Here is a 25,634-nt window from a genome sequence, read left to right as displayed (position 1 = left end):
AATGCACAGAATTATCCTTCAGCCATGAAACTTCTCCAGCTCCCAGAGACACCAGCTGCTGGAACCTTCTCCCAAGTGCCACCATTTCTGTTCCTATGCCTCCTCCTTTTTGTCTAGTCTATTCCAGAACTGACTACCTCCCATGGGCTATGTGGGCGAGGGCAAGATGTCCAGCTCCACTCACAGGTAGGTGTTTCTTCCCTATGTGGGAACCCCTCCTGAGCAGTGAGGCCTGCAAGCCATGGTGAGCGGCCCACACACTCAGCGCTATCAGGTGAGAGGCTCCTTTCTCGATTTACTCACAGATGAGAAGATTAACACATCAACAAATCAAAACTCGGGCTAACTCATAAGGCACTCTGTGCAGCAGCAATGGGCTGAAATGGGAGGTGAGTACGCACTCAACCTGGCCGACGGGGCTGTGTCCCGACACAGGGTGGCACAGACAGGCTTCTAGACACGGTCCGCGGGACCCAACCCAGCTCGTCACGTGAGCACTGGATCCTCGATGCCGTGGTCAGGGTTGCAGGTGAAGGCGATGGTGATGGCATAGCGGGTGCCCCAGAGAACCTTCTCCACCCGGTGCAGGTTCTCAGAGCCTGAGGTAAAGAAGGAGACTCGACCTGGAGGGAGAGAAAAGAGGGGTGACCACTAGGCCACACTTGCAGGATGAACACAACAGCATCGGACAAGGTGGTGATGCCCTGACCCCCAACTGCTGTCACAAAAGCCGGAGGACGCAGAGAACTGAAGCAGAGTTTCTTCCTATTGGGATTTGACTCTAAACCCTCAAAGAGGGAGAAAAGTGCATCTGACCTGCACCACATCCTAGTGGGCGGCTTACACACCCAGGGAAAGCAGAGCCCGGGAACCAAAGTGTAAAGAGCCTTGGCGGCCTTTCCCTCCTCCTGCACCCATCAAGCACTGTGTATGAGGGGCCAGGCTTCCCAGGGTGAATGGAGTCGCCGCTTTCAGGGTGCATGTGTTTTGTTCTTGTTTCTTCCTTTGTCAGTTAAATGTGAGCTGTAGGAACAGGCAGCCTAGCTTCAGTGCACAGAGGGCCCCATGGAGCGGGCACCTGAGACATGTGGTCCCCCTCACTGTCTATCCTCTCTGCTCCACCATGGTGACAGACCGACTTCTGTGTGGCAACATTCAGTAAGAGAGGGGCTCCCGCAGGCCCAGGCATTTCAGTGTCTTACACACAGACAGGGTACAGAGGGAAAGAACCATAGAGGACAACAGTGGTTCCTGAGCTTGGGATGACAGGAAATTAGACGCCGACTATCAGGTTTAGGAGAGATCCACATTGGGATTAAAAAGAAAAAGAGGCTAAAAGAATCAAGGAGCAAACATTCCCCCAAGGGAATAAAAAAAATTGGTTTATATCCAAAACCATAGCAAACTCCAAAGCGGGAAAAATACAAACAAACCATTACTGCTGCACACCACAGTCAAGCTGGTCAAACGAAACTACTAGGGGGAGGCATATACAAGAGACAGTGGGTGGCTTCTCAGGAGCAGGAGGAACTGAATTTTTTTGTAAAAAAACAAAACAAAACAAAACCATGATATTTGCTTGGGTGCCCTATGCCTTTAATCCCAGTACTTAGGAGGCAAGGGCAGGCAGATCTCTGTGAGTCCGAGGCCAGCCTGGTTTATCTTTAAAAAGGAAAGAAAGAAAAATGAAAAAGACATTTAATCCACTTGTTCCCACCCTCTCTCTCTTTCATGATTCTTGGCTATGTGACATCCTTCACCACTTAGGCACTTAGGGGCTTGTTATGCTAAAAATCTTATACCCCACACTTGGACCCATGAGCGACTAAAAGCAGGATGGAAGCGTGGCATCTCTGCCTCCATTTTGTGTCTGTCTCCTTTACTTTGTGTTAGAGTCCTGCTAGGCCTGTGTATGCACGCTCATCACTGAGAACTATCTCCACCTGACCACCTCATCCCCCCTTTAGGCTAACTGCACACAAATATTATTACCCTAAACCGATGGTCACCTTTTACTGCTAGAGTCTTGTCGGACAGACCGTCCTACATGAAGATAATTGTCTCTGCAGGTGACAGTGTACTCTGGAGCAGAGGTGAAGGCTAAAACAACCTCCTACACTCCGAAGAACCAGAATGGAGACAGTGATTAACCATAACTAACCTTGTCCAAGACTGCTTAAGCATGAATACCTCTTACACTCTGCTCAAACCAAAGCTTACGTTAATACCTCAGAGATAAACGTGAGGTCACTAGCCCTTTATTTGCTGGTTAAATCCCTTCACCCTGCTAAAAAACAAAACAAAACACAAACATTTCACTGGGACACAGCTCCGCTGGGAGTGCCTGCCTAGGTTTGATCCTGTGCACTGAGTTAATTGGGCATGGCAGTGTACATCTGTAATCCTGGTACTTCTGAGAGAAGGAGACACGGGAGAATCAATTCAAAGACACCTTGGACACAGAGTGAATTCAAGGCTAACCTGTGGTATTCTGAGATCTCCGAGAATCTATTTTTTAAAAATGGGGTAAAGATAGCTCAGCAGCTAAGAGCATTCACTGCACTTGCAGAAGACCTAGGTGCAATTTCCAGCACCCACATGGCAGCTCACAACCATCTGCACTTCCAAGGGATCTGGTGTCCCCTTCTGGCATCTGTGAATACTACAGCATACAATATGAAGGCTAACACACACATAAAATAAAAATAAGTCTTAAAAGCATTTTAAGTGCCATGCATGGTGGTTCGTGTCTAAAATCCCAGCAACTGAGGCAAAAGGGTCATAAGTTCCAGGACAGCTTGAGCAAATACAGTGTGGCAGATCTAGAAAGAAAGAAAGAAAGAAAGAAAGAAAGAAAGAAAGGAAGGAAGGAAGGAAGGAAGGAAGGAAGGAAGGAAGGAAGGAAGGAAGGAAGGAAGAAAGGAAGAAAGAAAGAAAGAAAAGAAATTGGGGAGGGCAAGTACAAGTCAGAATTTAACATCCAGTGAAATAAAATTTAAAAAATGGTGAGAGGCACCAGGTACAGCGTCTGTTCTGCATCCATGAGAACCTGGGCTCAACCTCAGAACCGTTGAGGGGAATAAAAGGAAAATTAGGACACATTCAGAAACGTTACTGGAGCCTCCCTGACACAGGCTGAAGGAAGATGCTCCCAGCTAGAAACCAGGATCTAGAAAAGGGTGGGAAATACTGAAAGGGGTGAGCAGGTGGGGTGGGGTGGAAGGAAACTCTACTGCCGATTCCCAAGAGACGGAATAAATCATTTAAGGGGGGAAGGATAACTTAATAACATACTACGGTGTTGGTTTATCATATAGTTGAGTAAAATACATGGAAATGAAAACACAGATGTTACGGGAGCACTTGTAGGGGGAAGTGGGTCAGCAAAGCATCTCGGCATTTGCTTTAATTACTCCGCAGATCTTTACTCCGCAGATCAATGCAGCTCAGAACAAAATTTCTGCAGAAATTAGCAAGCAGACTCTAAAATTCATTTAGAAATGAAGCCAAAAAAATTGGCAGCAAAAACAACTTTTAAAATGAAGACTAAGGACTAATATCACCTGTTTTCCAGATTAGAAAGCTACAGTGGTTGAGACTCTGTGTCAGTCACAGAGGAGCATTTTGCTCGGTGGACAGAACACAGCACCCACAGACATGGTCTTTGGATCTGTGACAAAAGCTTCAAGGGTCATTTGATAGGTACGATGTCTCTTCAACAAATGATGTAGAAACCACTGGAAACCCATATATAACAAGTGAACATGGGCCCCTACCTCACACCATACACCAATATTATTTCAGCATGGGTCAGAGCATTAATATAAAAGCCATGAAGTCTCTACAAATAAACACAAGGAAAAAACCTATAATCTTAGAGTGGCAAATATTTCTTAGGCATTAAAGTATGAACACTAGAGAAAAATCAGTAAGTTGGACTGCTTAAGAGCTTTATCTTTGATTTCCTTCAAGAGATGAGGAAATAAAGCCAGGTGTGGCAGCACACAACTCTAACCCCAGCACTTGGTAAATAATGGCAGAGGATCAAGAGTTCAAGACCAGCCTCATGAGACCATCTCAAAAAACAAAACAAAACAAAACACAGACGGCGTGGGAAGAAGAGAGAGACAGCGAGACAGAGAAAGGTGTGAGCCAGGGAGACGGTGCCTGGGAAGTGCATAGCTGCGGGCACACAGCCACAGCACTGCCCTTCCACAGGTGTAACTCCTCTCCTGTGACCAGGGGACTTGGGGACAGCCAGTGGACATAAGGAGGCTCAGCTTGCAGGATCCAACCCCGCACAGCACAGCGAATGGATTATCTCCACAGCTGCAGACCGCAGCTCACCGCCTTGTGAGGGCACACTAGTCAGTGTCACCTGACCTTCCTCACTGCTGGCAGACCCTCAAGACACCCCAGATGAAGATGGTAAAGCTGACACAGGCTAGTGAAGGCTTCAGACTTCATTTAATTTTAATAAACTCTGACAGCTCAACAGTCCACGTCTCTGAAATGACAGCAATGTCTGAGAGACCTCGGAGTCACAAAGAGTAGGACACTTACAGTGGAATCAAAATGTCAGCCCCAGAGCAGAGACAACGACAGACTGACAAGAACAACCACCACGATGATGAACAGGGATACCCCAGTTCTCAGAATGGGACTGTATGACACCCACTATCCTTAGGAAGACTGCCTGATGGCCACCTACTTCCTTAAAGCGGGACTGAACATGGCAACTGAAAAACCAAATCATAAAGTATCCTGAATGTCTCCTCACGACCTCATAGTCCATGAGCAACAGGTGACCAAAGTTTTGCTGGCTTTCAGTCCATAGAGTGCTTGGGACCCCTAAAGGGTGACCTGGGGTTGCAGCACAGGGTGGGGACAAATTAACACTTGACTGGCCACACCTTACCTACTTCAGAGAAAGGACTGATGGCAGTCTTTGCTGATCTGGGTTGTGGGCCCCACCACAGAATCTAACTATCTATTTACAGTAGGGCCTGGGGCCATACGGAATAAACCAGAATCTGAGGCTAGAGAGTTACATGGGTTGGGGGACATCAGCCATGCTCTCCTTACTAACATGCAATAGAACCCTGGTCATTAAGGCTCAATGAGTCCCTGGTCAGAAAGCCCCTATGTGTGTGGCTCATGGACTGCCAGAGCTGGGATTTGAGGTGAATGGCAGGAACCTTGCCTGGCTCCCCAGGACCCTACTGTTCACCTTCTTCCCTTGAAGAGTTATAACTCATAATGAGTCTCATAATGAGCTCCGGGAGTGTGTGAATGGCTTTACTGAGTTCTGAGTGCCAGACTGGGCAGAGGCCAAATCAGATATAAGGAAAAGAAAAGAACAATGCACCCACGGATGGCCAGAGAACCTGCCAGAAGCCCAGGAAGAGGCTTCATTGTCATAGATGTAGTCCATTCTCACAGGAGTGACCCTGGCAGTGTGCCCAATGCCGTACTTACCCTAGTAGGTGAAGCCAGAGGTTGACACAGTCCATCAGCTTTCACCCCCATCTAGGGAACAGGCTATGTCCTGACCACCAGACAGCCCTAGACAGGGCCCCAGGGTCCCTCCCTGTTCCCCTTCAGGAGACCTAAGTGGAAAACAGTGATGTCTTGTGGTGGTTTGAATGAGTATGGCCCCCATGGGCTCACAGATTCAAATGCCTGGTCACCAGGAAGTGGCACTATTTGAAAGGATTAGGAGATGTGACTTTTTGGGAGTAGGTGTGGCCTTGTTGGAGGAAGTGTGTCACTGGGGGTGGGCTCTGAGGTTTCGAGAGCTCAAGCCAGGCCCAGTGCTCTCTCTTCCTGCTGCCTGAGGATCCAGATGTAGAACTCTCAGCTACTTCTTCAGCACCATGTCTGCCTGTATGCCACCATGTTCCCTGCTGTGATGACAATGGACTACTTGCTGAAACTGTAAGCGAGCCCCAATTAAATGATTTCCTTTATAAGAGTTGCTGTGGTCACGGTGTCTTTTCACAGCAATAGAGCAGTGACTAGGACTTGTCCTCACAGCTGTCAATCTCCATGAAGCTCTCACGCCAGTCTCTTCAGCTCCAATGTGCAGGGTGACCATGGCAATGCTATGTCCATCCTGTTCAGTCTCCATGCTGCAGACTCCTGTACCATATGAACAGCAGCACTGTCTCCTGGACCCACCCTTCACTCAGTCTGGGGCCTGGCCTGGTGTAGCCATTCTGTTCTCAGGCCATCAATAGAGGCTCATGCCACACTGCGTGAGTCCCTGAGCCCCAGCTGCCTCTAGGATGTAGATGTGTCCTGTCCCATACTCAGTGCCAACCAAAGGAGAAGACAGTGCCCTTTAATTTCCATTCTGCCTTTTGGTTTAAAAGCCATTTTCAAAGGCTGGAGAGATGGCACATCCATTAAGAGCATAAATTATTCTTGCAGAGAACAGAGAACCCAAGTTCAATACCTAGCACCAAGGTCAGGAGGCTTACAACTGCCTGCTACTCTATTTAGAGAATCTGATGCCCTCTTCTGGCCTCTACAGGCACTGCATTCATGTGCACAAACCCATACTCATACATACACACAAAAACACAACTTTTTTTTTTCTTTTAAGACAGGGCTTCTCTGTAGCTTTGGAGCCTGTCCTGGAACTAGCTCTTGTAGACCAGGCTGGTCTCAAACTCACAGAGATCTGCCTGCCTTTGCCTCCTGAGTGCTGGGACTAAAGGTGTGTACCACTGTTGCCAGCTAAACACAAACATTTTTAAAAGCTATTTTCATGTTCAAGTCCTGAATGAATATGTGTTATTTCTGTTTTGTTTTGTTGAAACAGTGTCTCTCTATATATCTCTGGTTGTTCTGGAACTCATTTTGCAAACCAGGCTAGCCTCAAACTTATAGAGATCTGCCTGTCTCTGCTTCCTGAGTGCTGGGGTTAAAGGTGTGTGCCCATATGCCCATCTTGAATGTGTATTACTGGCATGAGCATGGCCATATCTAGGACCCTAATGCCTCAGACCCATTGCAGTGGCAAAGCCTTTCTCTGGTGCAAATACAGATGTTACTAATGATTGAACGTTGGCTTAAACTAGTGCATGCAGAGACTATCAACAACAGCTTCCTCTTTCCTGATGACTGCTCCCTACAGTGACCTCCCTTTCTAAGATTAATTGTATATAATAAACCTTCCTCTTTGTTTAGCTATACAAAATAACACACCTCCCTGCTCAGCAGTATATAATAAGCACGCTGAGTTTCTGGGCTGCTGGTGTTTCCATCAGAGCCCGTGGGCCACTCAAGCCCAGCTTTTCTGTATGTGAGCCTGTCGTTTCTTCATTCCCTATCACCTGATTGTGCATCCCAGGCTGTACAAGTCACAGCGAATACTACTGTAAGGAGTTGCTGGATCCACAGGCCAACAGGACTATCTGAGTCAGCTGTGTGCACCGCCGTGCTGCTCTGAAGGAGCTGCTAATAAGCAGAGAAGTAACGACAGCTCCACTTAGCTGGTGAGAGCAACTGTGGCAGACAGGGAGGACGTGGTGTGGTGGCCAGTGTGTGTCTCTGCATGTCAGCTGGGTCTTGGCGAGGAGCAGAGACCACCCTCAGGAAGGTGGATCACCTATTCCTGTGTTTTCCCACATAGGACCTGGGTTGCCAAAGCTATCACCTATCTACCAGGATCTGGACTCAGTTTCTACATCCTACTCAGACCTAGGCTCAGTTCCTACCTCCCCATGAGGACCTGGGCTCAGGCTCTCCAGGGATATTGTCTGCTCCCTGGGAAGAACGATGTAGCATGGTGCTGGGGACTCTGGGTCTTCAGGCCACTGGGGAGATGAGCTCTGAGGCAGGACCCACAATGGTATGTAGCACACCATGTCTAACACTGCATTGGAACTGTCATTTAATCTTTCTTGTCTTTATTTTGAAGAGCTAGGGACTACAGGACCTCATGCATAAGCACTCATCACTGTGATGCTCCCCAGTCAGCATCGCTTAATTTTAAATTGTTAGGTCCCTTCAAAAAAGGTATTGAGAAGTCAGGCATATTGTCACACACCTTTAATCCCAGCACTCGGGAGGCAAGGCAGGCAGATCTCTGTGAGTTCAAAGCCAGCTTGGTCTACAAAGTGAGTTCCAGGACAGCCAGGACTGTTACATAGAGAAACCCTGTCTCAAAAAATAATTTTTTAAAAAAAAAGGGTACTGAGCATGCAACAGAGTCTGAGGAGATCCTGCACACCAGTGTGATACCCTAGCAGCCCAGCCCTGACAGTCACCCACACTGACGCTGGACAGTTGAGTAATAAAGCTGGCCTCTGAGTGTTATGACTGGCAGGCAGACTTGGACAAACCCAGAACCAAACCCAAAAGATGTAGAGTAGGTGTTCTACAAACGGAGTATTGCCTGGAATAAAGTCCACCTCACCTACATATATGTGTATGTATATGTGTGTGTATGTGCGTGTGTATATATGTGTGTGTGCGCGTGTGTGTATACGTGTGTGCTTATGAACATCTACAAATGTCATAAAGCTGAGCTACAGACCCATACCCTAGGACAACCCAGCCTATGTCCTACCAGCTCTGGGCTCCACTGTCTTGTTGGACCCTTCCTCCATGAACACAAAGCGCCCTCCGCCGAAGTCCTCTGAGTAATCCGATAGGTAGAGCAGTGAGGTGTAGTCAAAAGAGCCGTAGGTCACCTGCAGGGTAAAGCAGAATAGGTCAGACTTCTCGATTCTTATGGGGGAATCAGGCTCTTCTTAAAAAATCGTATTGTTATTTATGTGTATGTGTCTGTGTCTGTGTATGCCATGTGTGTTAAGGTGTCTAACGAAGCCAAAAGAGAGCATCAGATTCCCTTGGAGATCGAGTTATGAGCCGCTGTGAGTCATGCAGTATGGATCCCTCCACAAGATCAGCAAGCGCCCTTCACCCTTGAGCCGGCTCTCCAGCCCCAGAAATGAGGCTCTGGGCCCAGTTATGTTCCAGGAGAGCTGCGGGGAGAGGTAGGGAGCACAAAACAGAAGTTGGTGCAAACTGACTCCTACCCTGAGCACAGCAAAGTGAGGTGTACTGTCTAGGAAAAACCATGTCGATTGTGATCAGCTGTGGAGCCACCCCAAACTTTATGTAAATTAAGATAAAATATATATACAGTATGAAGCCTACTTTCAACCATTTTCCCCAGCACTATCAACAGCACTGAGCACACTCACCCTGCCATGTGGTCATCCCTACCTTCCACACACCTTTAATCTCAGCCTCCACAAAGCAAAGGCAGTTGAATCTCTGAGTTCAAGGTCAGAGAACTGGTCTACAAAGCAAGTTCCAGTCTACACAGAGAAGCCCTGTCTTGAAAAACAAACAGCAACACAAAACAACAACAAAAAAAGAAGATAATTGGAGAAGGGATCCTAAATCTGGCCATGGTTGTTGTGCTGATTTGCCCAATATTATTGTCTTCTTATATTCTTTACACTTTTGATACATTGGATACATTATATTCTTTACACTATTGATACAATAGGATACACTGCTATTCAAACAACCAAACTTAAAATGAGGCACACCAACTAGAAGTCATGTGGCCGTGGGCTGTGGCAGTCACTCAAATTTCCAACTCGTTCTGTTTCACTGAAGCATTTTTTCCCCCAGTACAGTGTCTCGCTATGTGGCTCTGACTGTCCTGGAACTCATTGTGTACCAGGCTGGCCAAAGCAAACATCTAATTAGGAAACATAAGCCTCTGATGCTGATCTGGTTTCCAGACAGACAGAACTTAGTCATGGGCCATGGGGATCTTGGAAGACTTTAACTCAGTACAGTAACCACAATCCACCAGGCAGAGACAGAAACTTCACAGCCCAACAGAAACTGAGAAGAGCCAGGCATGCTGGTGCTAGCCTGTGATTTCGCTTCAAAGGGGGAGGAAGCACAGTTGAGAATTCAATGGTTTAAGGCTAACCTAGACTACACAAAGATGCAATCTCAAAAACAAACAGAATTCTTCAGTCTGAAAACCACAGGGCATTGGATCTCATCTGATGGGAGCAGAAGGTTTGTATAGGCCTAGGGCAGAGGAATAGAGTTCACCTGGATGTATAGGCCTAGGGCAGAGGAATAGAGTTCACCTGGATGTACAGGCCTAGGGCAGAGGAATAGAGTTCACCTGGATGTATAGGCCTAGGGCAGAGGAATAGAGTTCACCTGGATGTATAGGCCTAGGGCAGAGGAATAGAGTTCACCTGGATGTATAGGCCTAGGGCAGAGGAATAGAGTTCACCTGGATGTATAGGCCTAGGACAGAGGAATAGAGTTCACCTGGATGTATAGGCCTAGGGCAGAGGAATGGAGTTCACCTGGATGTACAGGCCTAGGGCAGAGGAATAGAGTTCACCTGGATGTACAGGCCTAGGGCAGAGGAATAGAGTTCACCTGGATGTATAGGCCCAGGGCAGAGGAATAGAGTTCACCTGGATGTATAGGCCTAGGGCAGAGGAATAGAGTTCACCTGGAGGGCAGAGAACTAGGGAAGTGGAGCCTTGGGGATATACCTAAAGTTCTGAGAGTCTCTCACTGTGTCCCATGAAAAGAAGAGAAAGGTTAGTGCAGAAAAACCTACCTAAAGAAATAATGGCCACAAACTCTCCAAATGTAGTAACTAAGCTCACACTCTACCATGAGCAGTAACCAAGCACCAGGAAAACCATTTTAAAGCTTTGGAAAGCATTGAAAATTGCACATAGAGGGTCCGAGAGGTGCTCAGTGGGTAAGTAAGTGTGCCTGCTGCTCTTGCTGAGGACCTGAGTCTGGCTTCTAGAGGCACTCACACTGGGCATCCTACAACTTCGTATCAGTACCCCCAGGGGATCTGAAGTCTCCTCCAGCCTCCAAGGGCACCGCAATCTTTCATGTGCACACACCTCCACACATTCACGTTTATACATATAATTAAAAATAACAATTAAAAACTGTACATAGGAGCTAGAGAGATGGCTGGCTGAGCAGATAAGAGTGTTGGCTACTCTTCAAGAGGATCCAAGTTTGGCTCACAGCATCCACGTGGCAGCTCATAACCATCTGTAACTCCCATTCCAGGGGATCTGGCCTTTGTGGGCATCAGGCATGTATGTGGTACATATACACACATGTAAGCAAAACACTCATATACATAAACAACAATAACAACAACAAAACCCCACAAAAACAAAAAAAATGCACATAGAGAAACATCATTGAGAGACTGGGATATAGCTCATTGAGACAGAGTTTTCTTAGAATGCTTTATGTCCTGGACTCCATCCAAGCACCAAAAAATAAAATAAGAAAAAAAAAGAAGTTGGCCAAATACGGCGATGCATTCCAGCACTTGGGAGACAGAGGCAGGAAGATCTCTGTAAGTTCAATACTAGCATGGTCTACAGAGTGAGTTCCAAGCTAACCAATGGGGCCCTGGAGAGAGAGAGAGAGAGAGAGAGAGAGAGAGAGAAGCTGAGTAGTGGCGGCCCCAGCACTCAGGAGGCAGAGACAGGCTGATCTCTGTGAGTTTGAAACCAGCCTGGTCTACAAAGTTTCAGGATAGTTAGAGCTGTTACACAAAGAAACCCTGTCTCAAAACAAAACAAAACAAAAAGAGGAGAAAAAGACTGTGCACAGGTTTTCTTAGGCTGGTTATGGCTGGTTCAGGAACTGGATGAGCAAATAAGACACTGCAGGTGGGAAAGTTGCAACTGTACCAGAGAGGGTCACAGGTAGAGACAGTTGTGTTGGACAGAGAGGGTCACAGGTAGAGAAGGTCGTGTTGACAGAGAGTCACAGGTAGAGAAGGTCGTGTTGACAGAGAGTCACAGGTAGAGAAGGTCGTGTTGACAGAGAGTCACAGGTAGAGAAGGTCGTGTTGACAGAGAGTCACAGGTAGAGAAGGTCGTGTTGACAGAGAGGGTCACAGGTAGAGAAGGTCGTGTTGACAGAGAGTCACAGGTAGAGAAGGTCGTGTTGACAGAGAGGGTCACAGGTAGAGAAGGTCGTGTTGACAGAGAGTCACAGGTAGAGACAGTCGTGTTGTACAGAGAGGGTCACAGGTAGAGAAGGTAGTGTTGACAGAGGGTCACAGGTAGAGAAGGTCGTGTTGACAGAGAGTCACAGGTAGAGAAGGTCGTGTTGGACAGAGAGGGTCACAGGTAGAGAAGGTCGTGTTGACAGAGAGGGTCACAGGTAGAGACAGTCGTGTTGACAGAGAGGGTCACAGGTAGAGACAGTCGTGTTGACAGAGAGTCACAGGTAGAGAAGGTCGTATTGACAGAGAGAGTCACAGGTAGAGAAGGTCGTGTTGACAGAGAGGGTCACAGGTAGAGAAGGTCGTGTTGACAGAGAGTCACAGGTAGAGAAGGTCCTGTTGACAGAGAGTCACAGGTAGAGAAGGTCGTGTTGACAGAGACTTAAACACAGCAGCCACAGCCATGCCCAGGCTGGAAGAACACGCCAGGAGAGGTATCACTCTAGCAGCTAAGCTCTAAGAGGACAGACTTCACTGCAGGATCAGAAGTCTCCTCACTTTGTCAGCTCCATGCTGGTGTCTGCTGATCTATACTCACTCAAGGGCCCCTCAGTCCATATTTCATGAAATAAGAAGTATGTCCAAGCTCCTGCAAGAGGCACACCAGTGCCCCCCCCCATGTGGATGTGATTTGGGGAGAAAGCATGGGGTCTTGGGAAGCTCTGGGCTCTGACCATTGCTGCTGGGCCTACACAAGGCACTGTGACAGAGCTCCAGAGTTTCCTCAGATACCTAAGCCAGGTATGACAGCTATTTCTGAGTAGCTACTTGGAGGAGCCTCAGAACACACTGCAGACGGCAGATGCTACAAGGAGTATCCAGTGTCCTGTATTGCAGGCAAGCGTCTGCCGCATTTGAAGCTGTTTCCAAGTGATGTCAGAGAGAACACTCACAAATCAACATCTAGTTAATAAAGTTAACCAGTGAGATGGGCCACACAGATGTGATGTGCAATGCGCACAGAATTTCAATCACATTAAAACACTTTCCAGCCTGCTGAATGATTCAATTAGCAAATCTGGGGTAAGAGAGAAGAATAATGAGACTTCAAGGGCCAGCTGCAAACACTAAGTCACCACCACCCTTCCACGCCATCCTCAATTCCCCACTGCCTGTATCCTGAGTTTAAGGACAGAATCAAGTGATTGATCAGTCCTGTTGGCACTGTGAGAACAGGAGCCTAGGGAAGAACACAAGGCCAATACCTGCTGAGCAAGTCCAAAGCCTGCTCTGTGCTGATTCTGTGCCCCAACCAGTCACCATAACAATGGTCATCTCCTAACAGGGATGGGAAAGTCTATGAGGGAGCAGCAGGCCCTCAAAGGTGGGCAGGCCAGTGAGGTGTGTAAAAATAATCCTGAAACTCAACAGGCCATGATACAAGACTCCTTCTGTGGCTATCAGTCTCTATTGGCGGATCTAGCTTGACCTCATGAACTGAGGGCTCCTCAGTCCAGCATCAGTGCCCTAAGCTAATACCAAAGTAACATGAACCCTGCAAGGCAACAGACACTGACTCTAGACACTTCAGCAGTGAAGCTCAAATTAAAGAAAGTAGCTGGGTGGTGGTGGCGCACGCCTTTAATCCCAGCACTCAGGAGGCAGAGGCAGGTGGATCTCTGTTAGTTCAAGACCAGCCTGGCCTATAAGAGCTAGTTTCAGGACAGGCTCCAAAGCCACAGAGAAACCCTGTCTTGAAAAATCAAAGTTGGGGGAGGGGGTAAAGTAAAGATGAGTTGGGTGGTGGGGGTGCATGCCTTTGAGAACTGTGAATTCAAGGGCAGCCTGGTCTATAGAACAAGTTCAAGGACAGCCAAGGTAACATAGAGAAACTCTGTCTTGAAAAAGCAAAGGTGAGCCACAACAAACATCAAAAGACCCAGGCAGAGCAAGCAACACCAGGAAGCATGAGAGGGTACAGGGTCCCTGACCTGTTCTGACTCCTTAAAAACTTCAACCCACCCTCACGCACTGCAAAGGACCCTCCTAAAGCACACAGTCACCAGTTACCATGCTCAAAGGAAAAGATGGGGGCAGTTTATGGCACAGAAGGGGTGCAGCCACCTGGTACTGTTAGGAGAACTATAGGCTAGCAGAGGCCCTCACCTGCTGTCCACAGTACAGGGGAAAGACCTTCACAGAGGCCATGCCGGTGACTGGGTATAACTGACAACAGGGCCCGAGAAATCTCAGCAGAGCTGAGCTAATCCAGGCAGATAACACAGATCGGGCGCAGTAACTGCTGAGGCCCCTCAGCACATTCCTTTCCTGAGGCCAACTTTCCTCAAGTACGTCTTGCCTTCATTCTTCATCAATAAACTTTCTAACTTTGCTTCCCTCTCACTCATTCTGAATTCTCTTCTGTGGCTGAGGTCAAGAACACAAGTGAATCCCCAGGGCTTCCCTGCTGCTGGTGACAAGATCTTAGGGAGGGGACAAAGGGGGGGGGGGAGGAAAAAACTGTGGTGGAAGAAAGACATCCTGTGGGGATATAGAGACCTGGGCCAGAGAAGCAACAAAAGGGACCCTCTGCTTACACAGTCCAGTCAGAAAGGTTGTACACGAATTTGCCAACAAGTATAGAACACGGCAAGGCCCATGCTGCTCCCCAGCAGCCACCACACCAGCTGTCCCAGCCCTCGACACCCACCTAACTTAGACTGCACCCTAGAAGCCCAGGAAGGAGAGGTCTAAAATAGTGCACATCAATGTTGCAGAGCAGTGCCTAGAATTCTAGTCACAGATAAGAGAAGGAATCCGCTTCCCAAATGCTTACCTTGTCCACATGGGCATGCCAATACTCATCGTGAGCTGTCTGGGCCTCTGTGCTATTTATCCGGGAGAAGAATGTGGGCTTTGTCAGATACAACAAAGATGCACGGATGCCAAAAGCTTTGGCAATGGTGAGCTGGACCTTCTGCCGCACATCCCTGCATAGGACACAACGGATCAGTCTGATACTTCTGGAAGTTTTAATCATTTTAAATGTTTTATAGAGTGAAACTGATTGGGATATTCTTTTCACTTTTCCTCCTAATTATAAATCTTCGCTTAACTCCTGAACCAAACAGACAATTGTGAGTTGTCATGTGAATTCTGAAAATTGAACCCAGATCCCGCTGTGGAACAATCTTTGTACACTGTAAATATGTATTACTCTTATTGTTTTGTTTTGTTTTTATAGCTTTGGAGCCTGTCCTGGAACTAGCTCTTGTAGACCAGGCTGGCCTCAAACTCACACTCACGGAGATCCGCCTGCCTCTGCCTCCCAAGTGCTGGAATTAAAGGCATGCACCACCACCACCCAGCTTATAAATGTTCTGCACTTTAAAGGGTATAGAACATGTCTTTTTAAAAACTTATTTATTTATTTATTATATATACAGTGTTCTAAAGCCTGCATGCAAACCTACACGCCAGAAGAGGGCACTATATCTCATTACAGATAGTCACGAGCCACTGTGTGGTTGGTGAGAACTGAACTCAGGACCCCTGGAAGAGCAGCCAGTGCTCTTAACCTCTGAGCCATCTCTCCAGCCACACTCTTATTGTTAATAAAGAGCTGACTGGCCTATAGCTGGGGAGGAAAGATTGGGCACGAGAGCCAGACTAGAAGAATTCCAGGAAGAAGCAGGGCAGAGTCAGAGGAGTCTCATCAGGAGACGCAGAGGGAGCAAGATATGCTGAGGGACAGGTAAAGCCACAAGTCACATGGCAATACATAGATTAATAGAAATGGGTTAATTTAAGTTGTAAGAGCAAGTGAGTAATAAGCCTGAGCTACCAGCCGAGCATTTATAATTAATAGAGTCTCCATGTCAGTTATTTGGGAACTGGTAGGCAGGAAAGAAAAGTCCATCTACAGGAACCTCTGGAAGAGCAACCAGTGTTCTTAATCACTAAGTCAACTCTCCAGTCCCCTGTAATACACACTTTAATAACCTTTAAAAGCTTTAATTTAAAAAAAATTCCCTAGATAGGTGTAGAGCCCACAGGTCTACCCCTCCTCCCAGGGTTCATACTGAGGATAGCTTGCAGTTTCTGGAAAAGCATCTTGTTTGTTCCTGTGCTTGCTCTGCCCACCCTGCTGGTTAGCTACAGGGGAGTTGTTTGCTCTGTCTTGAGTCTGGTAATCTCCCACCTGCCTGGGGGATTTCCACTGTGCAGTAGTTAGGTATACAAGGCTTTCTCTAAGCTTGAATAAACGGCATCCTGCATTCTCTCTTCACGATGACCCACGTCTCTTGTGTTCTTTAATCTCCAGTCCCTTGCCCGACTCGCGAACTGTCCCGTAGTGCAGGCGCTACAGAGAGGCAAGTTGCCTCTAGGTGAGGACGGAGCAAGGATCATGTGACAGGTGCTGGGCTGTGACCAACAGCATGTCTGCTATAGGACCAAGAAGGCTTAGACAGTACTGGGGAGCTGCCTGTCTACCCAGAGACAAGCTGAGCTTCGTCCACATCCACAGGTCTCGATCCCTCACACAGGAGCCACTGCCCTGGCCTGATGTGACGGGACATCAGAGAGCCAACCTCAGCCCACTGGAATGATATTTCATTTGTATTTTAATAAATAAAGCTTGCCTGAAGATCAGAGAGTAAAACAGACCCAGTGGTCTGTCTTATAGACCAGGCAGTGGTGACACACACCTTTAATCCCAGTAGCCACACTAGTTTGCCACAGAAACAGGGCAGTAGTGGTATACGCCTTTAATCCCTGCCTTAGAGAGGAATATAAAATGGGAGGAGACAGCTCTCACATACAGTCTCATTCTGAGATTCCTGGAGGCAGGATCGCCATTTCAGACTGAGGTAGAGTTAAGAGCCAGTAGCTGGCTGTTTTGTTTTTCTGGCCTTCAGGTTGAACTCCAAATTCTGCTCTGGGTTTTTATTAATCGTGTTACAGCCCACTTTGCCTATCTGAGCCCACTCATCCCTTCTCACACTTAATTTTCCTTACCTATATAACTGGAAGTCCTCCTCAGAGAAGATATTTTGTACTTTATCCCCAAAGTATCTGTGAAATAATAAATAACATTAGTAAATATTGCATGTTACAAATACTTTCCTTGCCTTAAAAAAAAAAAAACAAAAAAAAACAGGGTCTCACTCTGTAGCTCAGGCTGATCTTCAACTTGGGGTAACCCTCCTGTTTCAGATGTCAGGAATAAACTACCACACCCCGTTTTCTTGTTTCCTTTCATCAGACTTTCATAGCTAATCAGCAAGTCTCCAAAACCAGAGCTGTCACAGCACGGGAGTTACTCCCTTTATACAGTAACCACTGTGTATGGGAAGGAAGAGAACAGAAAATGGGAAGGATGGAGAGGAAGAAAGGAAAATCGAGGGAGGAAGGGAAGTCGGCAGTTGACGGAGTGGTTACAATGGGGCGGAGAATGCTCTTAGGCCTTTCCGTAGCCCTTGAAGAACTCGCGGCTTTCTGAGACCCATGCAGCCGCCAGGCGCCCACCTGCTCCCTACTTCTGGCACTTTCTCCAGCCTCTCACCTGTACAGGTTCACAAAATGTTTCCCAACAGACAGGGCCCCAGAGTGCAAGTCCAGGATAGATGCCTGAAAAAGACGTGTGTGTGCGTGTGTAAAACAAGTGATGGTCACTTTAACAGCCCAAGTTGAGCCCCAGTTACCACAATCCACCATATAAACACCCTACTTCTGCCTTCTTAAAACCTTGCCTTGTGCACTGTCTGCCTGGACAAAGGTGTCTCTCTCTGCTGTCCAAAAAGGAAACCAAACATTTTCCCCTAACACTTTCAAAAACAGTCCCCGGACACTCCCTAGACACATCTGGGAATGCTCACAACGAGTCCCAGCCCGCACTATCGACTACTGCTTTCCTTCCCTTCACTGGGTCTGTCAAGGTAAAAATTACCACGTGACTGACTGTCCAAGTGTGAAGTGGGCAGTGTGACTGGTTTCTGCATACGTGTGCACTTATGCATGGACACCAACTATGCCCATCTGTGAATCCTCTCTGCTCTCTGCCAGCCCATCCCGGACACCTGAGGCTCCACTTTCTGTAGGAATCTAGCCGAGTCCTGTTGAGGCGGAGGAGTGGCAAACAGACCCTGTGATAGGCTTCTTTCCTTTAGCGTAACTCACGCTGTTGATCCCAGCTCAGCACTGAGGCTGTTGCACCGCAAGGATGTGTCAAACCTGTTGGTCTATCCCTGTGCTGCCTTGGATTTTTTCTGTGCACACTGGTCACATGCATGTGGGCATGTTTTGGGGGCTCCCAGTAAAACACTTCATATGGAACTACACATCGGTAACTTTTAAGGAACTGCTAAAATGTTTTCTGACCCTCACCCACCTCTGAGTCTTTTCCTACATCCCAGGAGTAAAGCAGCTACCAGCATGGACTATTTTACCCCAGACACCAGCCCCTTCCCTTACTCTCACAGTTGCTTAGCTAAGGTGTGGACACAATGTAGGCTTACTCAGTATTTACTGAACTGAAAGGTATCAAGCCTATTATGCGGTGACTCTCAAGGGAATGCTGAAGGAGTAGGAGAAAGGTCACTCTGACAATCTTTTAGCAAAAGGAATTCCATTTTCAGAACTCTAAAGAAAGAGTCATGGGTAAAGTCGGACAATCACAGAAATATTTCGAAATTAGAACGAAGTCTTAACAGCCAACCTTCCCAAAGGCATGGTCTCTGCAGACTTGATTTGGGTCAACTACAGACTGCAGCACAAAGCAGTTGTCAAAATACACAGGGAGAGGAACTCATCCTCAGGTATTTCCTCACACCAAGTAGAGACCAAGTGAGAATTCACACCACTACCAAGGTCCCAGTGACCACTGGTCACCCAGTGGTCCTGCTGTCCATTTACAGAAGTGTGGCAAGCCCAGCTCATTCCTATGGCTGGACCAACACAGAATGGGGACTTCTGGCTGCACAAGCTCATTCTCCCACCTCTGAGGCCAGAAGTCTAGAAGCAAGGTGGGTCGGTGGCACTCCTTGGTTTGTGGCCTAAGCTCTAGGGCATGGTCCTTCCTTGTCCTCCAGCATCATCCTGCTTTCCACCTCCATCTGTTCACATGTAGGCTTTCTCCTCTCTTTAAGCTTCACTTTGCCTGTCTCTTAAACAGACACCTCGTCCTTGGACTTGGGGTCCCCAATAAGGACTTTCCCTCAATTACAACTACAAAAATCCCATTTCCAATTTATGTCACAGGTTCCCCATGGACACACCAACCTGTTCACTGTGTGATCCACCCTTGTGCAAAGGACGGCAGGCCTCGGCTGACCTGTTGCAGTAGGACCCATCTAAGCATCCTAAGGGGCTTTGCCCTTCCCAGCAGCCACCTGGACACCAGGCTTCTGACCTCTCCTTTTCCCACCCCTCCCCCATCCTCCCTGTCCCTATCCAGAGTGTCTAAAGTGCCAGTTCCAACGCCAGGCAGCCTATGACAGCCTGAAGAGATGGCCATGTGTGACTTAACACATACTCTTCCCAGAGGGATACATTTTGTGCCCACCAGGCAGAAGGAACCCCAGCCATAATCTGAGAAACTCCATGGACAGATCAGCCCATGTCTGTGGTGGGGAACAGAGGGGACCCTGTGCATCCAACACTTTTTCCTTCCCTCCCAAGGAGAGAAAACTTAAAATGTATCAAAAAAAAAAAAATGGGAACAGGAATCATGGCAACTCACCCCTCCATCTGATCCACCTAGGGAGAGTCCCTTCTCTGCTATTCTGTGGGGGAGAAAACTTTAAATCAGAATTTAGATGACAGCATTATCCATAAAGTATCTAGGCAAAACATCAATCAGTATAATAGTGCCTTGTTTATAGGCTCTGCTTGTTTAACATTTATGACGGAAACAAACTCAAAACTATAACTTTCTAAGCTGAGGATACATCATCCTCTCGCTACTGACACACGGCCTGCTTAAAACCACTGGCCTAATTCCTCACCATAGAAGGTGCTGCTTAGTTTGTCTGTGACCTGACAGCTCCCAGATCAATGGAGATTTGGTAGTCACAGCTCAGACTGTAAAAGAGCCACGCCAGCCCAGAGAGGCCAACCTTTCTGAAGAGCATCTTTGGCAAGGCCACCCAGGAGCACTCGGCTATCAGTAAAGCACTGTAATCCTCAAGTATGGCAGAAATACAGAATGAGGATGGGGAGAAGGAAAGAGAGGACAGGCTCCTTGCTGGGCACTGTAGCAGGACGAGCATGAGGATGGGGGAGAAAGGAACTCAAGGTCCGAATGAAGGGTTGCAGCTGGTCAGAAAACCAAATCTTTCTTTTTAAGATCTTGTTTTTAAAATCCCCACAAAGAAAACTCCACCAGCACCAGCTGCTTCTGAGATAGCATTCACGAACCACAGAGAGGTGAAATACTATCCAGTGGTTGTCAGCTGAGGCTGGAGGAGGCCTTGTTTTCACAGAAGAGTAAGCTTCGTGGAGGGGAGGCTCAATCAGCAGAAACATTGCAAAGGCCACAGCATTTCCTCCAAGGAAGGAGGAAATAGGAAGCCTGCCCTTTGACCCCCAAAACACTTGGGGATGATCCACAGAACCATGAGAGTTCTCTCAACTCTGTTGCTGCCCTGGCTCACTCACTGCTATACCCATGTATGCCCTGGGCAAAGTGCAGAGATGCGTGAGTACCTGCGAATCTGCTCCGCCTCCTCCCTGGTGATTACCATGTCAGTGACACCTCTGCCACACTTCCTGGGGGTGCAGCCTGGAGGACGAGAGTCAAGGAGAAATGCTGACTACCAAAGCCACTGCCCCAAGATCACAGCTGAGCTGGCAAGGCCCTCCACTGTGACGAGGGGGCAAGTATGGCAAATACACCTAGTTAAAAGTCAACTTCAGACAAACAGTGGTAACTTTTCACCAGAACTGTGCCCTGTGCAGTTTTAGAGCTCACGTCTCCTTCCTGCCAGGTGTCCTGGGTTTCTCACAGACCCACACTGGATAGGCTGATCCCAGCACCAGTCACTGCCCCCAAACCCTGGGAAAACAAGGAAACCTCCAAACATTGCACATGACATCTCCGTTTTGCTCTGTCTTGTTTGTTAGAAACAAGGTCTCACTATGTATCTCACGCTGCCTCAAATTTAAGAACTTTCTGCCTCAGCCTCCTGAGTTCTGAGATTACAGGCCTATACTAGCACACTAACAGTTTGGCAACATTCTTCATCTTGCTTGCTGGTTTGAGCACTCTTAAATACCCCCTGGAAAGTTCTGGCACAGCCCAAGCTGAACCTGTCATTCTGGTCACTATCCTTCTCCAGGACCCCAGCACCCGCCTGCCACACTCATCTCTGTATCTCCTTCCACCTCGGGGTCGTGCAGACACTGAGAGGAAGGAAGTCAGACGCAGCTTAGATGGGGAGAGTGTGATGGGGTTCGCGGCCGTGGGGAGATGGCCGGGATGGAGTGAGCTGTGTAATGCTCTTACTGATGAGATGGGGCTGTAAACTCTGGGGGTCTTCCTGCCAGATATGTAAACTCTGGATGGGAAACTGCCATTTATTGTGTGTGTGAGTGTGTGTGAGTGAGTGTGTGTGTGGACGTGCGTGCGTGCGTGTATGTGTGTATGTGTGTGTTATAAATTAAGATGTTTGAATGAAAAAGTCCTAGGACAGAGCATCCAACACAACAGAAACATGCTTATTTTACTGACTGCTGAAGGAGAAAATCATGCACCCTTGCTCTTTGGCCACCCAGTCCACAGAGCACTCCCCGGCCATCTCCCATGTGACTGAGTGCTAAGCTCTTGTGTATCACAACAGTGCCCCTTAGTGGAAGAACATAGATTCTTTTCTTCATCCAAATCCAAAACATTACTTGAGTAAAAAAATAATCCATCCTGTTGTGGAATATCAGTTTAAGATGTGTTATATTTGTTTACGCTATGAAATATTTATTTAAAGATGCAAAGATGTGTTCCATTCTTTTATGTTGCATTTGCTTAACTCTGTAAAGCTGTGTTACTTTGCCTGCCTAAAACACCCGATTGTTCTAATAAAGAACTGAACGGTCAAAAGCTAGGCAGGAGAAGGATAGGTAGGGCTGGCAGGCAGAGAAAATAAGTAAGAGAAAAGGGAAGAGGAGAGAGCAAGAAAAGGAGAAAGAGAGACAATGCCAGGGGTCAGTCATCCAGCACACAGCCAGCCATGGAGTAAGAAGGAAAGCAAGGTATATAGAATAGAGAAAGGTAAAACCCCAGAGGCATAATGTAGAAGAGAAATGGTTAATTTAAGTTAAGAAAAGCTAACTAGAAATAAGCCAAGTTAAGGCCAGGCATTCAGAAGTAAGAATAAGTCTCCATGTATTTATTTGGGAGATGGGTGGTGGGCCCCCAAAGAGCAAAAAAAAAAAAAAAAAAAACAAATAAACAACTATACCATTTTTATGGTTTATTTAGAGCCAGGTCCTGCTGCAAAATAATCCTTCTGTACACTGTAAATTACACTGTGATTTGTTCAATAAGAAGCCAACTAGCCAATAGCTGAAAAGGATAAGGTCAGGCAGAAAAACCATACTAAAGACACTGGGAAGGAAAAGGGCGGAATCAGAGGAATAGCCAGGAGATGCTTCAAGACATGTTGGAGAATAGGTAAAGCCATAAACCACATGGCAATATGTAGAATAACAGAAGTGGGTTGATTTAAGTTGTAAGAATTACCTAATAATAAGCCTAAACTATTGGCCAAGTATTTATAACTAATATTGAGTCTTCATGTCGGTTATTTGGGAACTGGTGGGGGAAAGAAAAGTCTGTCTACAAGACCCAAGTACTACATTTGAGAAACAATGTATCTGGGTGGTAGAAAACGTTTTCAGGAAAGCTGCAGCCCAAGAAGGCCTGCACCCCACCAGATCCATCTGGCCCAGGGGTGTGTGTTCTCCAGGGTGCTGTCTTCACCTGGCGCTGTGGTCCTGACTCTGTGGCTCCTCCTCTATTTCCCCAGGGCTCCAGTCTGTAACCAGCCGGCTGCTCCTTCCTGCCTCAACCAGTGCCATAGGTGGAGCAGCAAAGCTGTGACCTGGGATGACATTCTTCCCATCACACTTTCTGGGCATTCCTTACCATCACCTTGGTCTCCCACGTATCATCCTCACCTTTCCGGAACTCTTTTTTACATTTATTTATTATTAGTCATTATTTATTATTATTACATTTATTATTTAGAGGTCAGAGTTGGTTCTACTTACTCAACTACTTATGGGAGTTGATTCTCTTCCACCATGTGGGTTTAGGATATTGAACTGAGGCCATCTGACTTGGTATTATGTACTTTTAACTGCCAAGCCATCTTGCTGACCCTTTCTCACCTTGGTAATCCTGTTACTTCTCTGCACACCGCCTCTGGGCACAGAAGCTTGCTAAGATGATGTCTATGCCAGAGTGGCACCGGAGGATGGCCCTGAAACCTCTTTACTCTCCAGCTCAGTGTGGGCTTGCCTACCTGGAAATGGAAAATTCGTCTCTGTCCAAATATACCATTTTCAACCGATTCCAGGTGTAGCAAAAAGCAATGTTGGATTTCATTTCTGTCCCTTTGACTTTGTGTATATCTGTGTGTATGTGATTGCAGGTGCCTGCAGAAGAAGGGGTTGAATCTCCTGAAGGTAGAGTTACAGGTAGTTGTCAGCGGCCTGTCAAAGGTGCTAGGAATTTAACTCAGGTCCTCTGGAAAAGCAACAAGTTTTCTTTAATATGAGTCATCTCTACCATACACTCTTTCTTCTTTTTCTTTCTTTCTTTCTTTTCTTTTCTTTTCTTTTCTTTTTTCTTTCTTTTTTTGGTTTGGTTTTTGGTTTTTTGAGGTTTCTCCTGGCTGTCCTGGACAAGGCTGGCTTTGAACTCACAGAGATCCACCTGTCTCTGCCTCTCAAGTGCTGGGATTAAAGGTGTGCATCACCACCGCCCAGCTTGTTTTTCCCTACCAGTCACTCTTTATTGAGAAATCTGTGGCACATACCTTCAAATCTTCGGTGACCATCATAGTCCTCCGAGCAGGGAACCTCAATGAACCTGCCTTCTAGGACCTCACCACGACGGGCCAATACTTCAGCAACATCATCATTGGTCCCCAGACTACTCCAGAGCAGGAATGTGATCAGAGCAAGGCCGACTCCAAGGGCCACAGTCCTTAGCCATGTCCTCTGTGATTCCTGAGGCAGCCGGTCCTTCTTGGCGCTGAGAACAGAAAACACAACCACTAGATGCAGCTGTCACAGTAAGCATGCCAATCAAAACCGTGGGCTGTGCCTATACTGACCTCTGATCAAAGTGGATGGACCCCTATCAGTCTTGAGATATTGCAGGAACCCATGGGCTGATTATGAAGTAGGTAGTGGGAAACAGGAGTATCTACCTCGGTCTACAATCCACCCAGCTGATCGGGGTGCCCATCATGCACCACCCCTCAGAGGAGCTTCCCAGGCAGTATGTGGCCTTGTCTCCTCTGATCAGACAGGGCTGAGCACGTGCTTCAATGGACAAAAAACGAGGGTTGATCATTGGTACTTCCTACCCAGACCACAGAGTTCCAATCTGGAGGATTGCCACGATCTCTAATTACTCTCCTGCATCTCTGTTTGATTGCCTCACCCAAGCATGTATCTCTACAAGAATACATGTGTACTTGAACCAACTTACGCGAATTAAATCCACTTAACTCAAATCATAAATCTGGGGCCAGAAAGAGCACAGAAGAATGTCAGAAATGATGTATAAGTTAAGATGCCCCTACGACCCAGGTCTGCGTGGTTCTGATGAAGCTGTGTCTGTGTCTCAACAGATCTCTGGAGTATATGAGTTCTGCTGTCCAGGAAAGGCCTCACGGGCCATAGGTCTTGAAATACACGCAGAGTTGTCAAGAGCTAGGTCCCTGTCCCCAAAGGCTCCATCCTTTGGATTCAGGTATAGGTTTGTCAGAGGCCCACAAGGTCAGTTTCGGGCGAGGTAACCGGCAGACATGTAGGGAGATGGGACGTGTACATAACAGCAGAAGGGAGTCATAGAGGCCCAGAAATGGCCCCTAGTGAGAGAAGCCTGCTCACGAGACTGAACGCAAACCCACTCCAAGGATGAAGCCCCCTGTGGGTAGGGCCTGCAGAGCTCCTTGGTGGGCATCCACGCAGACATCTCACCGTGGGAGGTTTGCAGCAGAATACTCCAGACCACGTGCTCTCTCTAAGTCACGCCCAATCACCTTGCAATAGGGCTGGACCCATCCCATACCTCCCTGTCTTGTCATGACCACGCTCCACTCGTGGGATGACCACGCCCACCTCCCACCAGGCTCCGCCCCCGGAATAGCCACGCCCACACGCCACAAGTCAGGCCCCGCGCGCTATTGCGCGTGGCCTCCCGCGGTCCTCGCTACCTGTTCGCGCGCCGGCGCTCGGCTGCACTACTTCCCTCGGGAACTCTGGGTGGTCCCCTCCGCTGAGGCGCCATTGGGCCTGGCCGCCACGGGGCCAGGAGGGACACGAGAGCCGCTAAACCCGGGGCAACAGCCGCGACAGCGAGCGCGAGGTGGACTCGGTGCGGGGACGCGGGAGCGACGCGCTCGGC

The 25,634-nt window shown here is 47.7% G+C and overlaps 1 protein-coding gene across 1 annotated transcript; it reads right to left on the bottom strand.

Moving 5' to 3' along the window:
• Positions 1-275: 275 nt before the first annotated feature.
• On the bottom strand, positions 276-25,578 carry Ogfod3 (2-oxoglutarate and iron dependent oxygenase domain containing 3). The gene is made up of 9 exons (XM_048429326.3): positions 25,444-25,578; positions 24,034-24,251; positions 20,705-20,780; positions 19,740-19,782; positions 17,565-17,629; positions 17,018-17,074; positions 14,835-14,988; positions 8,579-8,702; positions 276-623 (listed from the first exon to the last, which is right to left on the bottom strand). The coding sequence occupies exons 1-9, from the start codon at positions 25,515-25,517 to the stop codon at positions 487-489; spliced, it is 948 nt and encodes a 315-aa protein (XP_048285283.3). The 5' UTR covers positions 25,518-25,578; the 3' UTR covers positions 276-486.
• Between the last annotated feature and the right edge of the window lie 56 nt (positions 25,579-25,634).

The sequence above is a fragment of the Myodes glareolus genome, chromosome 9 (genome assembly GCF_982192425.1).
Source record: "Myodes glareolus chromosome 9, mMyoGla1.1, whole genome shotgun sequence".
NCBI classification, from domain to species: Eukaryota; Metazoa; Chordata; class Mammalia; order Rodentia; family Cricetidae; genus Myodes; species Myodes glareolus.
This window is presented reverse-complemented; position numbering and strand designations above follow the sequence as displayed.

Coding starts and splice junctions, on each gene's coding strand:
- Ogfod3 (XM_048429326.3), bottom strand. CDS start 25,517: ATGGCGCCTCAGCGGAGGGGACCACCCAGAGTTCCCGAGGGAAGTAGT. Junction 19,783..20,704: donor GAGGCGGAGCAGATTCGCAG/GTACTCACGCAT, acceptor TCTCCCCCACAG/AATAGCAGAGAAGGGACTCT. Junction 8,703..14,834: donor GGCATGCCCATGTGGACAAG/GTAAGCATTTGG, acceptor TTTACCCTGCAG/GTGACCTACGGCTCTTTTGA.